The sequence below is a fragment of the Mustela putorius genome, unplaced genomic scaffold (genome assembly GCF_011764305.1).
Source record: "Mustela putorius furo isolate JIRA1106 unplaced genomic scaffold, ASM1176430v1.1 tig00003854_pilon_pilon_pilon, whole genome shotgun sequence".
Classification (NCBI taxonomy): Eukaryota; Metazoa; Chordata; class Mammalia; order Carnivora; family Mustelidae; genus Mustela; species Mustela putorius.
Genome location: NW_025422006.1, coordinates 7,990,219 through 8,006,358, shown reverse-complemented (window position 1 = coordinate 8,006,358; position 16,140 = coordinate 7,990,219). Strand labels below are relative to the sequence as shown.

The window sequence follows — 16,140 nt, the reverse complement described above, 5'->3', positions numbered from 1 at the left end:
CAGCAGTACCACTGGTCTAAAGCAGCTTTAAAGTACATATAAAATGAGCTGACATCTTTTTACTTGGGAAATTTTAAATGATTTTTTTAAAAAGATTTTATTTATTTAAGAAAGAGCACAAGCTGGGGAAGGGGCAGAGAGAGGGGGGAGAAGCAGACTCCCCACTGAGCAGAGAGCCTGATGTGGGGCTCGATCCCAGTACCCCAAGATCATGACCTTAGCCTAAGGCAGACATTTAACTAACTGAGCCACCCAGGCACCCTCCCAAGAAATTTTTTTTAAAAGTGCTGGTATACAGCATTGATACGGCTATGAAAGCAAGCATCGTAGAAATTGGTGGGATCTTACTGAAGGACAACATGGCAGCATTTATCTGACTCTACAAAAAAAGGTGTGTTCTTTCTCATCTAGGATTTCTGCTTATGGGAATTCATCCTAAAGAAATACCAGGAGGTACAGTATGGTGGTGTAGTAATTAAAGGCTCCACTCATTGGTCAGACAGACCTAATCTGAATCCTGACTATACCACCATTTTGGTGTTTGGCCTTGGAGAAATTTCTTAACCTCTCTAACTTTTAGTTTCTTCATCAGTAAAATGGGACAGGTGAAAGTTCCTACCTTACTGAGTGATGTGAATTAAATGGGAAATCCACGTAAAGTGGCCATCAGAAGTGATCGTACTAAGTGTTCAATAAACACAGGCTATTAAATATGAAAGTTTGATATATAGAAATGCTAGTTATAATAATGAAAAAGTAGAACCAGTCTAACCCTCCAATAATAACAGATCAGTTACATTGCAGTTTACCACAAATTGGAATATTTTATTGTTACTAAAAATTACATTTTGGAAGAGTATTTAAAGAAAAAGTTCACTATAGGATAAGAATTTTTAAAACTAAATATAATTTTTTAATATATTATTAGCTTTTTAATATATTATTAGATCTTAGTGTTTGGAGCAGTGCTTGGCGTAATGTAACTGCTTAACATATATACACACACACAGTGCTATTAGATATATTGGCTTGTGTTTCCATAATATATACACGTATTCATTTTCTAGTTAAAAAAGAGAGAGAGAGAGAGAGAATAAAGAATCGTGAACAGTGCTAAAGGATGGAATCACGAGTTTTTTATTTTCTGTTTTATTTTCTGTGGTGAGTGTGTGTTTTAGGTAGATATTTATTTAAGTAAATTTTAAAATAGCCTCATTTGTGAGGGTGGGGTGAGAGGAAAAACTCACAAGTTGAACAGAATTTATTACTACTAGCCAATTAAAAGTTGATAATGGTATGTCACCTGAGAAAGCACACAGGGCCATTTCTGCAAAAAAAAAGAGACAGATGGCCAATAAAGACATGAAAAGATGTTCAGCATCATTAGCCATCAGGGAAATGCAAATCAAAACCACAGTGAGATACCATTTCATACCAAGTAGGATGGCTGAAATGAAAAACACGTTCAAAGTGCTGACAAGGTTGTGGAGAAACTGGGACCCTTATACATACTGGTAGGAATGTGAAATGATGCCGCTGCCGTGGAAAGCAGTTTGGCATTTCCTCAAAAAATTAAACCTAGAATTACCACATAAGACCTTGCAGTTCTACTCTTAGGTATATATCCCACAGAATGGAAAACTTGTTACAGCAGTGTTTGTAACAGCATAATTCATAATAGCCAGAAACAAGTAAAAACTCAAACGTCCAGTATCTGAGGGTAGATAAATACAGTGTGGTATATCCATACAGTGGGATGTTATTCAGTCATAAAAAGGAAGAAAGTCCTGATATGTGGATGAACCTTAAAAACATGCTGATAGCAAGAAGCCAGGTTCAGAATGCCCATCTTCTATAATTTCATTTATATGACACTCAGAATGGGCAGAGCACATTAGTGGGTGCCAGAGGCTGAAGGGAATGGAGTTTTAGGGGACTCTTAATAGGATTCCTAATAGGAATTTGGGAGGTGATAAAAATGTTCTGAAAAGAGACAGCAGTGATGGCTGCACAAGTCTGTGTATATACTGAAAACCACCAGTTTATTTTTCAACTTCGAAAACTGGTTCTAAAGTACATTAGGAAGAATAAAACTTCAAGAATAGCTAAGAAATTGTTGGGAAAACATATTGTTTATATCTCTGTCCCTTTTGATTTTAGTGAAAAAAAGGCCCCAAAATTACTGTTGAAGTTTCTTTTCTCATTTAGTATGCCTCTTAAATATAGAAAGGGCAAAGAATATAGAGAATTTTTCTCTTAAAAAGTCTGAGAAAAATTTTTAAAGGAATTACATTCATATTGTTGAAAATCTGTCATATATGTGCTATTTTTTGTCTCAAAATTAAAATAATTAAAAATTTTACGTATAGAAACGTGCAATAAGAAATAATCTAAAGGTTTTTCATGTTACGGAAATTCCCTTGAAACAGTTTCGTACTCTTTTCAATCTGTATTAAGAAACCCTACCAAACCAGAATTAAAAAGCTGATGTATTACTGCCTAAATATCCTGCAGGTTAATTCTTCAAAGATGTAATAACCTCAGGGTTAGTATATATTTTTCTAAGGTGGTAGTTTATCTAGTGCTGAATTGCTCACCCTTATAATCAAATGAACAGTCTTGTTTGCCCTTTCTCAGAGATTCACCAGCTCTGGAACAAACCTATTTGGCTTTGAATAAACTCATTAGAATTTAAAGGAGAGGCTTAAAGCATTTCACTGATATATATCAACTGCCCTTTGCTGGGAGTAATCTTGTTCCTCTCTACTAGTCACTTAATTCATCAAATTGTTCAGTTCAATCGTTGATTCATTCATAAAATACCTATGTGTTCACTCTGATGCCATTGAGTATAGAATGTTGGAAGCATTAATTAGGAATGAATAAATATCTTCAACAACTTAAAGAATTTAGTAGGGTTGAAAAGATATGCAGAAATTCTATACGTATGGTAGAACACACAGGAACCATGGAGGTTCAGGAGAGGCAGAGATTTCTTCTAGGGAAGAAAGGAGCCATGAGGAATGGAGAGGACTCTCAGTATGACAGAAGGCATTCGCCTGGGACCCTTGAAAAGCAGGTAGAGCAGGAGCACTTGGGCTTTGTGCTGTCTGTATTATTCACTGTTGGCAAGTATATGTCTTTTTTTCTTAACTGGTCTGAAAGTCCTCTAATGACATGTGGGAGCCCCCAGTATAGCTTTTGCTGATCAGAATCCATTTGCATTTGCTACTTGTCCAAGACACTGCCAAATAATTTATTTTTTCATAACTGCTGCTTTTCTTTTTAATCATTCCATTTGAAGTTGCTTAGTTTGCAGGATTGATAATACAAAGACTTAATTCACTGCTGAATTTTGTCTCCTCTACTTAAAAAAAAAACCATTTATCATTGATGTTAATTGAGTTTGAGATGAATAGTGAAAATCATGCGCTCTTGAAAATTCCTGTTACTAATGCATCATATTTTTTGTACTAAGCCCTTAGAATTAATAGTGAACAAAACTGACCATCTCTGCCCTCATGGCACCTACAGTGAAGAACAAATAATACAATGAATCAGTTGTTTAACAAATAATAAGTTAGATATTGTAATGTTCATTAAATATTAAAGTTCATCAAAGTAACCTTTGAGTTTATATTTTCTCTCAACATCAGCATTCTTATAAATAAACACCCTAATGTTCATCATTATTTTAGAATAGTTTTTCTGTGTATGTGCCAATCAGAATGCGATTGATCAAGGTCCAGAGAAAGAATGACAAATAACTCCTTAAATTGTGTATGTCTGTGTATGTGTGTCTATACACACACACGTCTTACAACTTTATTAGGGAAAGGGGAAACTAGCCTTTACTGACCTTAAACTAACTTACCACTGTGTTGGACATTGTGTACAAAGTATTGTTAGAAACAATGTTACCAAAAAATACAAGGAATAAATCAAAGAGAAATGCAAAGCATTAGTGGAGAAAGAAATTCCTTCAGCAGTTCCTCTTCTCACTTCCCTTTTTTCTTCCTACAAGATTCTTCTTGATGAACTCTCTTCTACTAAACACTGGGCATCCATGCATGTTTCAGACCACAGCGGATTTCACTACCGCCAGTTTTTGTTAAAGTCTTTGATAAGCCAAACTGTGGTAGATGGTTCTGTATTGGAGCAAAACCCTTTGAGAAGTGAGCCAGCTCTTCTAAAAGATGAAGAAGCAGCAGCTTCAGCAGAGGAAGCAAGGATAAATCTTCCCCGTCTTCTAGAAGAAGAAGTTGAATTCAGCACTGATCTTATTGATTCCTACCCAGGACATGAAACCCTTTGGTGTCACAGGTAAGAGGACAGAAAATCTATTTTCTGCTTGGAACTGCTTGAGTTCATGAGAGCTGTAGAATGTTTTCTGTCTTCCGCCTGCCTGCTCAGGTGGTAGGTAACTGATCGTGGAGCTTTGTGTGAATTCAGAGGAGTTTATGCTACCATACTTCTTCCTCGTGATCTTCAATATGAGGTTCCTCATGCAGATCTCTGTCTAATGCTTAGGATGGGGGTATTCAAGCTTGACTGTCCAACAGAGTAGCCTCTTTTACTTCCAAATTGTGAACAGAAGTTTCTTAACTCTCTCCTTGGAGGTTCTGATATATAAAGATATATATAAAGATATATGTATATCTAGATCTATATAGATATATGTATATCTATAAAGATATATGTATATGTATATATATCTATATAGATCTAGATATACATATATCTGGGATGGAACACTGCCATCTAGTCTTTAAAAAAACAAAAACCAAAAAAACTTAACAGGTAAATTTGATGCAGAGTCGAATGTAGACCATTGATTAGGCCTTGAGAATAGTTAAGCTTATTGATAGTCTGCAAATTAAATTTCCTTAAGTATAAGCTCTTGACACACAGGGCAGGATTATTAGGAAGTAGTGAAAGAAATGAACAACCTCATAATGTGGGTTCTGAGTACATTTGGCAGTAAAATAACTGTCATATTGGAATGAAGTCCAGGTGTGGGAACCCCCTGATTGGTTCTTTTTTGAGGCATCTCCCATCTCTATAAATATGGATTCTATTTCAGACTAGAGGATTCTGTTTATAAACAAAGGACTTGCTGTACCAGGCAGGAGGTAGGCATTTTAAATATTTGTATGTTTTTGTATTTTTAAAGTTGTTGAGATTTGCCCCCCTTTTGCCAGTCTAGCCTATCTTGTAGGCTATTTGAGGAGATGCGTTCAGCTGCTGCTCGTATTTAGAAGACGGAAGACTCCCCTCTTTGGCACCTTCATGAAAAATATTTTTCTCATAAAAATAAGACACTCTTCCTCTACATTTTCTAGAGAGAAGATCTTAACTTCCATATTGTTTTGTTGTTAATAGATTTCTGTTGCTATTCTATATTTAGGTGCATCAGTAGCAAGGCTGAGAAAATTTAAAAATTGTATTTGTGTTAAGAGATAGCTATTAGCAGAAGCCTTGTATAAAGATTAATTGAAATTTGGGGTGAGGCATGGGGAGAAGTGACAGTTTAGATGACCTCTATATTATACAGGCCAGTTTCTGGCTCTTCATTCATTGCCTTGAGGCACCTTATCTATCCTTTAAGTTTTATCCTCTATAAAATGGGTAAATCATATGCTCCCTGTCTACTCCAGAATATGCTGGGAAAATGAACAGAATTCTCTTTCAAGGGCTTAGAGTTGCTAATATGAATAATGAGATAGAACAACCTAGAATCTATGTAGTTTACCAGTTGTGAACAGGAGATGTGCACCCCCACTGAGTCAGACTTTTTGCAGATTAGACACATAGGTCTTCACTGTTAACAAATAACTCCTCAGTTGTTAAGCATCTGCCCTCGGCTCAGGTCATGATCCCAGGGTCCTAGGATGGAGCCCCGCATCGATCTCCCTGCTCAGGGGGAGCTTGTTCCCGCTCCCCCTGCTTGTATTCCCTCTCTCGCTCTCTCTCTCTCTCTCTGTGTCAAATAAATACATAAAATCTTCAAGCAAACAAACAAAATCAAATAACTCTAGATGAGCCTAAGGGCAGGAGAACTGCTCTCCTTAGAGGAAGTGCAAGAGCTGTGCCTTTTACATGCTTTGCTCAGAGCCCAGCACACCCCTACTGCATGTAATATTGAGACTGTAGTGGTGGGTTTTAGGAAAAGTTCAGTTGGTTTTTAGATAATACATGTTCTTACTAAAGAAAATACAGAAGATAGAGGCCATGGACTAAAAGCCTCTGGATGAGCTATTTAATCCCCTTGTTCCTAAATCACTTCTGTTTTAGGATATCAGTGAAGTTAATTTTTGCTTCTGTTTTGTTTTTTAATAGCAGAAATTGGGCTAAGACCTATTTCTCATTTTGTATTGTGGTTACAAAGAGTAACAATTCCAAGTGATTATCATCGTCTCAGTCAATGGTATAAAAATCCTTTGGGGTCAAAAAACAAAAAAACCCCAAAACCCTTTGGGGTCATATGTAGGATTCTTTCTCACGAACAGTCCAGTAATCTGGGCTTGTAAGACTCCGGTCTAAATATGCAGACTTAGGTCATTGTTCCTCCTCCCCGCCTCCAGGTAACTCTGGTCGCTAAGGGGACGGGGGGGGGGGGGGGGCAAAATGAGCACCGTATGTTTTGAAATTATCAACTTATTACTATTGTGGTTTTTTTTCTGCCCTGAAAAGCTTGTCTTCACGATAATGATTTTTCTTCGCTGTGTTCCCTTTCTCCCCCTCCTCTTTCCCAGGCGGCACATTTTCTACCTTCAGCATCACTTAAGTGGTAGGTTTCCTCACAGTGTGACCCAGTTGTTACCTGCAGACAGCCCTGGGGGAACTCGGAGTGACTTGCACCTCATCCCAGCAGGCCCGCACGTGTCTCAGGCCATGGAGGTGGACGGGCTGAATGACTGGAGCAAGCAAGGCTATTCCCAGGAAACCAAACGCCTGAAGCGGACCCCAGCTCCTGACTCCCGGGGCCTGGAAATGGAGCATAGGTTCATCGATCAAGTATTGTCCACCTGCCGGAACGTAGAGCAGGCCAGGTTTGCCAATGCCTACAGGAAATGGCTGGTTACGTTGAGTCAATGAAAGAGGTAGATTAGTTCTGCGAGGTCCCCCTTTTAGTGCAATATTGCTTTCCTTTCTTCCTTACATAGTTGCATGAACTGTTTGCTATGATGTGGTCTTCATCTTTAGGTTAAAAGTCCGTAGTAAATGTTTCATTTATTTATTTTGTTAAGAACTGGCATTCCTTTGGGGATAAAATAACTGTGTAGTTTCTTCCTGCTAAACAGTGAGTCTTAATTTTTTTTTCTTAACTTCTCATCCTTTATATTTCTGTACGTGTAGCTTCTTCTCATTTGGTTCTCCTGACTGGTTCACAGACACATCTACCCACCTCAGTGAAATTGCTGCGTAGGCTGGTTTTTTGTTTGTTGTTTTTTTTTTTTTTTAATTAAAAATTTATGTTATTCAGCTTTAGAATAATACAAGCTCAGAATTACTCATATCTAATTATTGTTTTGGAAATCAAGTGGCCAGATAGATGGATTTGTGAAAATATAAATCATTTCTCTTTCTCTATTCAAGTTATTGACCACTGTAACCAAAGTCAGAAGTATTAGATTTTATATAAAAACATGCTTCCAATGTGTAATCCATTTTAAAATGGTTATTTTAAAAGAAAAATGAATTTTAAGAGTTTATGTAATTACAGGACTGGGAAATTATTTTTATTACTAGTTTTGATAGATTCTTTTTACCTCAAATTTGGTATAGGCCAAAAACACTCAAGTTAGCCCATATAAACATCATTTGTTGTTTAAACCTGAAATGTCATTTTTAGTTCCTACTACTTATTTCCCTTTTAAATTCACCATGAAAAGTGGGGAAAATATGCATGGAAATGTATCCATAAAAATCTTTCTTTTTAAAAATTTAAGTTCCTGAGGATATACTTAAACTACAAAATTTTTACGAAGTGATTGTTAAAAGTTTGCTGGTAAATGCCAGAGGAGAGAATATCTTTTGAAGATTAGTTCTTCAACCTTTGTTTAAAAAAAAAAAAAAAAAAAAACTTAAAGATTTTGATATTAAACTTATCAGGGATGAGGTACCAAAGTAGCCACCTCACAGCTATATCTTATCTTTTCAATAATAAGGGCTGGGTTTTTCAGGTCTGTGAGGCAGGGTGGGAAAAGGGCCTGGTAATGTTTACTTTCTTAATATATTTTCCCCTATATAAATGGTCTGTGTTTGTTATTTCCTCTCCACGTATCCTTTTCTTTATTTTCCCAATCCATTCCATATTTTTTGACACTTTTACTTTTGTATGTTTTTCCTTAATTGTCTTATTTTGAGGATGTGTACTGAAGATACTCTCTATCCTCTTTCCAGGGAGTTTCATTCCCCATTAAACACACACACACACACACACACACACACAAAATACTAAAATGAACTGCCCCTCTAAGTTCCCCTAATGACAGAAACTGCCTATTGTCCTATATGTGTGCGGAATGTAATAGTGGCCGAAGTAAGTGCGGCCGCCGTACTTTGCTTGCTCTCCTTTTGCCTCGCTAGGTCACCTGTAGGGTGAGGGACAGACCTGGGAAAGGCAGACCTCTCCTGTCTTCTATTATGGGAATCCTGGGCTTGAGAGAGACGCGCTGCCTTAAGGTTAGGAGAAGAACGAGTTCTTTTTGTGCATCATGATTTTGATGAGTAGCAAACTGTCCGGTAAAACTTAAGAACACCAGAAAAATTGTTCAGCCTGGCTCTTGGTAGACAGAAGCTGCTTTTCTCTCTTGGGGCAAAATTAACCTTTTATAGTTTTCATAGTATTTAGGTAAGAAAATAACTGTCATTATGAACATCATTCTGTGGCCCTTTGTGGACAAAGCCTATTTTGAATCAAATACCTCAAGGTCTACCTAGACCTCTCTGGATAAAACCATTAGTTTGTGATTTCCAGCACCTGCAGGGCATGGTGGGGAGACTACACAGAGAGGGCATGAGAGTCAGCCCATTCCACTAAATACATGCTGCCAAATCCTGGCCTCACTCAGTATTACCTTTTTTCCACACATCAGTCTGAGTATCCCAAGTACTAGGGCTTCTTATGCTTTGATGTGAGAGTGTCAGGACAGGAGTAGAGACAAGACCCTGTAAAACATCAGCTCAGTTTGATCGCGGCCCCCGCCTTTTTATAGCCTCCATCTTTGATGTTATCTGTCTTCATGTGTTTTAAGGCCCTTAATCCACCCCTTTATGAAGCCATGCAGTCCTATAAGATACCTTGGTCTCTTGTCTTCCTAATAATGTTTTGAGTAGGGAGTAAAAATACAAATATCTAAAGGATATTTACTGTTTGTGACTTTTATGTGCTACTTTATTTCTATAATTTGCATTTTTCAAGTGTTCATTCACAGAAGAACCTAGTATTGCCCAAATGGTTCTGTTTTTCTCTAAGTGGTTGGCATCTACACTCATTAGCTGGGGCGTGATAACATCTCTTTGGATGAGTTTATGCAGTGGAAAGGTGTGTCTATTTTCAGGGACTTGTTAGTCTTTTTTTTTCTTCTTCTTATAAATAAGTCATTGTCGAAAAGATAGTTTGGATTGACACACATTTCATCAAACTTCCATTGGGAGAATAGTAGGCTATGGTACCTTCCTGTGGATCAAGAATACTACTGACAAGCCAAAAGCAATAAGATCTGTAAATACCTCCACCACCACCACCCTCCCTCATCCCACCTTTTTTTAAGTACACCTATTTTGTTAATATGGTATTCCCACATTATACTGTGTGCCTTGCACATTGTGAGGACTCATTAAATATTTATCAAATTAATAAATGATTAACTGAAGAAGGGAGAGATTGATCATGAGTAATGCATAGAATGAGTTATGATTGAGAAATTAACAGATTAGAGCAATGGATTGTGAGTGAATGATATATTCTCGATTCATGATACTTCAAGTGAGCTTTTACGTATACAGTAAGGTAGTTTAGATTTTTTTCTTCATTTATCTACCTTGTTTAAGTTAATTAAATCCCAGCCAAGAAATGCAGTTCTATAATTATGAAATAACTGTACTTTAAATATATATTAAAAATTCACAGAACAAAGCTCGTTTGCATTAAGAACACTACTTTCTGTTCATTTTTAATACTGGAGGACAGATCTTGCCACAGAGCCCGAGACACTAGGGCATTTGAAGAAATTCTTTGATTTCAAAGACTTGGTGATCTGTATTTGTGCCTGGATAGTCATTTTATGCTTCCCCTTTTCTCCTCCCCAGCTTGAATTGTGGACCTTTTAGGTATTTCTTAAACCTAATGAAATAAAAATGATCAATAAGTCATTTTTTAAAAACTTTAGGATTAGTTACCTATTAATATCCCCTTTTTCTTTTCTAGGTTTTAGCATTTTCTATTACCTCTTTGGAAACCCTGGGCTCAGACTCTAAATCATATCCCTTATTCCTGTGGTATGGTTCTAATTAAATTCAGGACTTCATTGTTAATAGGATAAAACCTATGCAGGTTGTCACCCAGAGCCATTTAAATCTTCAGATGAGGGCTTATGTGACAAAAGATAGGAAAACAAAAGTTCCTGGACTTTTCTGTGGCAGTTGATAAGAAAGCGTATATATGGTGGTAGACTTTGTGTGATTTCCACGTATTCAGGTAGTGTCAATTCATGCTTATTATATAAGGAGAACTTTTAATACTGTTGAGAACAAATTAACAGTAGTAATTTTCTGTAGCACAATATGGTATCTGGCATGGGCTAAATATAATTTAGGAGTACAACTGCCTCTTGCTGTACAACAGTGTAATCTCTTAGTCCCTCTTAATTATAGAAGATACTAAAGATTTAGTTTAAAAAAAGGAATAACATATATTCTTTTTTTTTGCAGAAAGTTTTTGTAAGCTTACAGTTATTTTGTTACTAGAAAATTATATTTTAGAACTTTAAAGTATTTAAAATATTCTAGAAAATTTGAACAGCATTATTAACTTTTGTCTTCTGAGTAAATGTCTCAAACAGAACCGTGCAGACCCTGGTACTTGGCGTGCTGCCACCTCCCCGTGCCCACATGTACTCTCAGTGTGCTCCTATTGAATGGAGGTGTACGTGGAGGCACAAGAAGGCATAGATAAATTCAGGGGCATGAAGGTAGTGGGCAGGAAGAAAATCAATCCTGAAAATTCTTGTCACACTGTCTTTTAAAAAATAGCTAAACATACTGTGTTAATTTGAGTGCCTTTCTTTCTAGAGGGAACAAGATTATATTTAATGTTCAGGTAGAAAACAAAGGATGGAAGTTTTATCAAACTGTTGATTGTAATTCGTTACATTGATTCCAGTTAGGTCTGGTCCCAGGGAGTTTGATCCTTTAATGAGATACTGATATGAGCAGGTAGGATGCTTTGGTTTGTATTTCTTAGTTAGTATTTTTAAGCATCCTACCAAGAAGAATTCATTCTTTTTCTGTAGCAACTAACGTTTTGGGGGTCAGAGGCATTGTATTTAGAGGTAAGCATGTGTGTATTTAAGAAACAGCATGAAGCCTGGGGAGCCCACGGTCAAGGGAAGGAGTGGCACTGTGCCCTATAAGAAGGCCGAATGATAGTTCTAAATGAATCTTTTGCCTCAATTTAAGGACTTTAAGAATTCCCTTCCAAATTCCATGTTGAAGGAAAAAAAGTAAATACTAAGATGAAATTTAAAATGTGGCATGTTGTATTTGGGTATGGAGAGGGGAGAAATAGAAAAGTCCCTATTTCAAGATAGCAAATAACTTGTAATTTCATAAAAATATACAGCTAAAGACTCCAAAGTGCTTTTCCGAGGACTGTTGAATAACATATTCCTAAATGGCAGCAATATGTCATAGTTTATAGTGGAGACAGAAAACCATTATGTCAGTTGTAGATCTGGGGTGTGTGTGTGTGTGTGTCAGGGTGTGCCTCTGGCTCTCAATTTGAACATCTGTATTTTTGTTAGGCCATGTTAACACTTAAAACCAAACTCTGCTAAAAAAAAAAAATAGAGAGCATTAGCTTAGTCTGGAGATGAAACTTTGTGCTTCCAAGAATATTAGCTCTTTATAGGTTGTGCTTTTTGGACAATAATATGGTTCACAAAGCTAACCCTGGCATTTCTTTCATTAATCTGTTATTCCTCAGGGTGTAGAAGATTTAGTAAATTTAGGACAAAATTTTATATTCAGTGTCAAAAAAAGAAAAGGCAAAAATACATTAAATATATTACTAGCTCTTAAAACTTTAGTATAGATAGTATTTTTTATAAACCACTACCAGTGCAGTAGCTCCTAGACGCTCTGTGACTGCCTCATTGTTCGTCTCGCTGCTTCAGTCCCTGTGGCCCTATTATGAATGTTCTCTTACACATCTTCTATGGAAACGATTTCTGTAATCTATTGTTTTCCACGTTGGGCAGAAGTTGGGGGTGTTTTAGCTGACATCATTCTGTTTTTGGAAATCCTGTTCAGAAAATTACTATTGGTTTTCAACCCGACAACTGTTTTTGGTTCTTAAAACTTCAGCTTCCCTGAAAGAAACCCTGCACGTGTCCAGTACACCGCATCATGCCGGGTACCTTGCAGGGATCCAACAGGTCAGAATTGCTGAAGGCTAGAAAGTAGCTTAGCTCTGTGTCCTCACCATTGTCCACATTCTCAGCTTCAGGAGAAACACAGTATTGTGCTGAAGATACACAACTCGGCTCAAACATAAAAGGCAAGGTATACAGCTGCGCAAAACACCGTAAGTGAAATTTAGATACTTTGAAGGCACATTCACATACATGCATGTGTGGACATTTAAGTGAGACTTGGAACTTGAACTTAGATAGTGATTTTACAGAGAATTTTATTTAAAGGGTTTTTATTTTCGTATTTGCTTAAAGTGCTCCTATTTAAAGGTAGTTTTCTTTATTAAACCAGCCCCCTCGAGCAAAGTTAGAAACCCAGCACAAGTGCCATTTGCCTGAATTAACCAGAGATATTTGTGTAAACTATTATTCTGTCTTTGGAGGATTATCAACCATGACATTCTGGCTTTTCTTCCATATCTTTAGGGAATCGGTCTTAATTTTATGTATGGCCATTGCTTCCTCAAAGTACTATACGGCATTCTTCAAATGTTAATTTATCCCTGTAAAGTGATTAGTAATAAATCTGAGGTTATTCATGCCCTAGGGATGAACAATTTCACATGTTCAAATAGTGACTCACACAGCTTTCTGTTAGAAATGCTCATATAGTATCATCCCTCGCTGGTGGAAGATACTATATGAACATTTCTAATAGAAATTTGCATTTGAAGCAGGTGTTTTTTTCTTACCAGTTAAAGAATGAGTATAGACTGCAGTCATAGTAGGTGCTCAATAAATAGTTCATTATTGATCTGCCATCAAACTAACAGTTATCTTTTCATGGAGGAGTATATTTTTAGAGTAATATATGCTTGGAACTGAAAAACTATATAATTTGACATGAATTACTAAGCTTATTTAGGCTGGAGTTAGTAACATGTGATACAAATACTTTTGTGTAGAACATGGTCTGAAGGTAGGAGATGGGAAAAGTTTAAGCAGTATCTTTTTGTGCAAGACATTAATAAATGTGAGTAAATGTCCTGATAGGCTGCTGAACTCGAGAGGGAATGGCTGTAGTCTTCTGCAGTCAATTTCTGCACTGGTATACCTAGTATGACCTAGTATTACCTGTCTTAGGTACTGCTCATTTCTCCCCAGATCTCAGTTGCTTTCCAGTGTCTTAAAAGTGGTAGTGGTGAAATGTGAAGTTATTTTCAATAGCCTGTACTTCCTTGTTTTCTCAGAGCATCTTTAATATGAGGGAGAAATTTTTATGAATGATATTTGTTTCAGAATCTCTTAATTTGTGGCTTTCAGAGCGTTTTTGACAGCTTGCCCAATGTGAACACATTTAAACAGTTTAAAAGCAAACATTCCAACCTGAGCTGGGAAGAACAGAGTGTAGCACCAGTGTAACTGGGCATTGCCTCCTGGCGAGGTTCTTGATGCCTGACTGTGATGCTGGCTTCTGACTGTGGTGACCACTCTCAGTGTTCTAGTTTGATGTGTGTTGTTCCTAGGAGAAGGACTAAATGGGTTCTAGATTAACTTGTACTTGAGATGGACAGAATAAAAACGATGTGGTATAAATATGCCAGATATTTATGCACACTACTACAAAAACAAAAAAACAGAGGAGGGGAAGAAAATGATAAAAGGTCAGTGATTTTTTTATAGCCTCTAAAAATTTTTTTTTAATCCAAGTCTCTTGGACACTAAGCGGTTGCTTACTTTATTTAACCCTGCAGGACTTTAATTTACGGGATGGCTCTCAATACCATGTGTACTCTGTTTTTAGAATGGACCATGTGTATGAACTTTACATTGTTGAAGAGTTTCCAGAAATGGAGTATTTAGGTTCCAGTTGATGTTGTTTTAAGATCTTCCTGTAGGTTGTGGTTAAATGGACAAGTTACATATCTGATTTGTGGTGCAAAGGCAGATCCTGGGCATTAAAGATAAGTTTGGCTAACTTATTTTACTGAAGATACTAATTGTCTTCCCTCTGATTGCATTGCTGTTTCTCTTAAACTACTTTTCTCAATGTAACAGTCTGCATTAGACGTTCTTTTAGCTCTCACAGTGTACTAATTCACATATTTTAAGGATGAAATATTTTGTGAATTCTTTTTATACTTAAAATGTATACCTTGCAGAGGGATAAAAATAAATTTTGCAGTAAAGTATGTGCAGAGGGTGCTTATGGTGTTCTGGGACTTAGTTCTCCAGAGTGCTTAAATTATGATGCTAAATTTGAAGGCTAATATGATGAGTATATGAGTATAGATTAATTGTATTAGCACTGTCCAATAGAAATAAATGGGAGCCACATATGTAATTTTTAATTTTCTAGCAGGTGTATTAAAAAAGGTACCAGTGACATTAACTTATATTTTAATTAATCTGGTATATTAAAATATCATTTCAGTATATAAGCAGTATGCAAAATTATGGAGATATTTTGCCCTTTTTTTCCTATTGTAAGTTCTTAAAATTCATTGTGTATTTTGCACTTACATTGCATGTCAGTTCTGACTAGCTACATTTCAAGTGCTCCAATAGCCATGTGGCTAAGGGCTGCTATATTGGACAGTGCAGGTTCATAGGGTACAAAGTACGACTTTATTTTAAATTGGGAGGTGGTGAGGTAGGCATGAAATCATGGTACTTTAAAAATTATTTAGTATACTTAGAAAAGTATCTAACAGTTATCCATATTGTCTTCATTTTAAATTTGCTGTAGAACTAGCTCAATCTGTTCCAATTTGCCAAGCATTATTTAAGGAGGAAGAAATTCCATGCCATGTAAAATACCATGATATGCTCACTATAACAACACATTATTAACACATTTTTCAATGTGTTCACTAAATTCTGTCCTGTTTCTTCAAAATAATAGCTTAAATTGCATGTTAATTGTATATCTGTACTTGTTTTTATATTAATTCTTATAATAATATGTATTAACAAACAGCCCTAGGATTCTAATCTTCCTCTGCATCTGTCTTCCAGTAGATACTGGTACACTTATTAAGTTGTTACAAGTGGCAGAAAAGTAGAATGAACCATTGGTTTTTTCCATTAGATTGTTTTATCATGTGATCATGTACCAAGCCAGCTATAAATTACTGTATTTCTGTAGACGATGGAAAATAGTGTTTATGTCTTATCTTTGCTAAATGTTTGCAATTTCTAAGTAAACTTTTCATCTCCTAAGATGAGTGTAAAGTGTGATTTTATTTTTGCTTGTTTCAGTGTTTTAACCTCAGCTCCAGGCTGCCAAGCGGTCCTGTTTAATTGCTGTAATGGTGGTAGTGGGGTGGGTGTGGGAGCTGTTGTCTTAGCAAATTGATTACTTACAGTTTAGAAAGAATTAAAAATGCCATTTGTGTCCAGGACATTAAAAAAATGTCAAAAACAAATTAAAGAAATTGTCACACTTGTCTTTAGAGTGCATTAATAATGACTAATTGACTTATGGAAGTCATTATAACTA

General features: G+C 36.4%; 1 protein-coding gene across 1 annotated transcript in view; it reads left to right on the top strand.

The window, feature by feature from the left end:
- Positions 1-15,860, top strand: part of PTAR1 (protein prenyltransferase alpha subunit repeat containing 1) — a 50,569-nt gene extending 34,709 nt beyond the window's left edge. The window contains exons 6-7 of the mRNA XM_045065078.1: positions 4,025-4,323; positions 6,756-15,860. Coding sequence (XP_044921013.1) covers positions 4,025-4,323; positions 6,756-7,098 — 642 coding nt within the window. The 3' untranslated portion in view covers positions 7,099-15,860. The remainder of the gene's footprint in view (positions 1-4,024; positions 4,324-6,755) is intronic.
- The last annotated feature ends 280 nt before the right edge of the window (positions 15,861-16,140 follow it).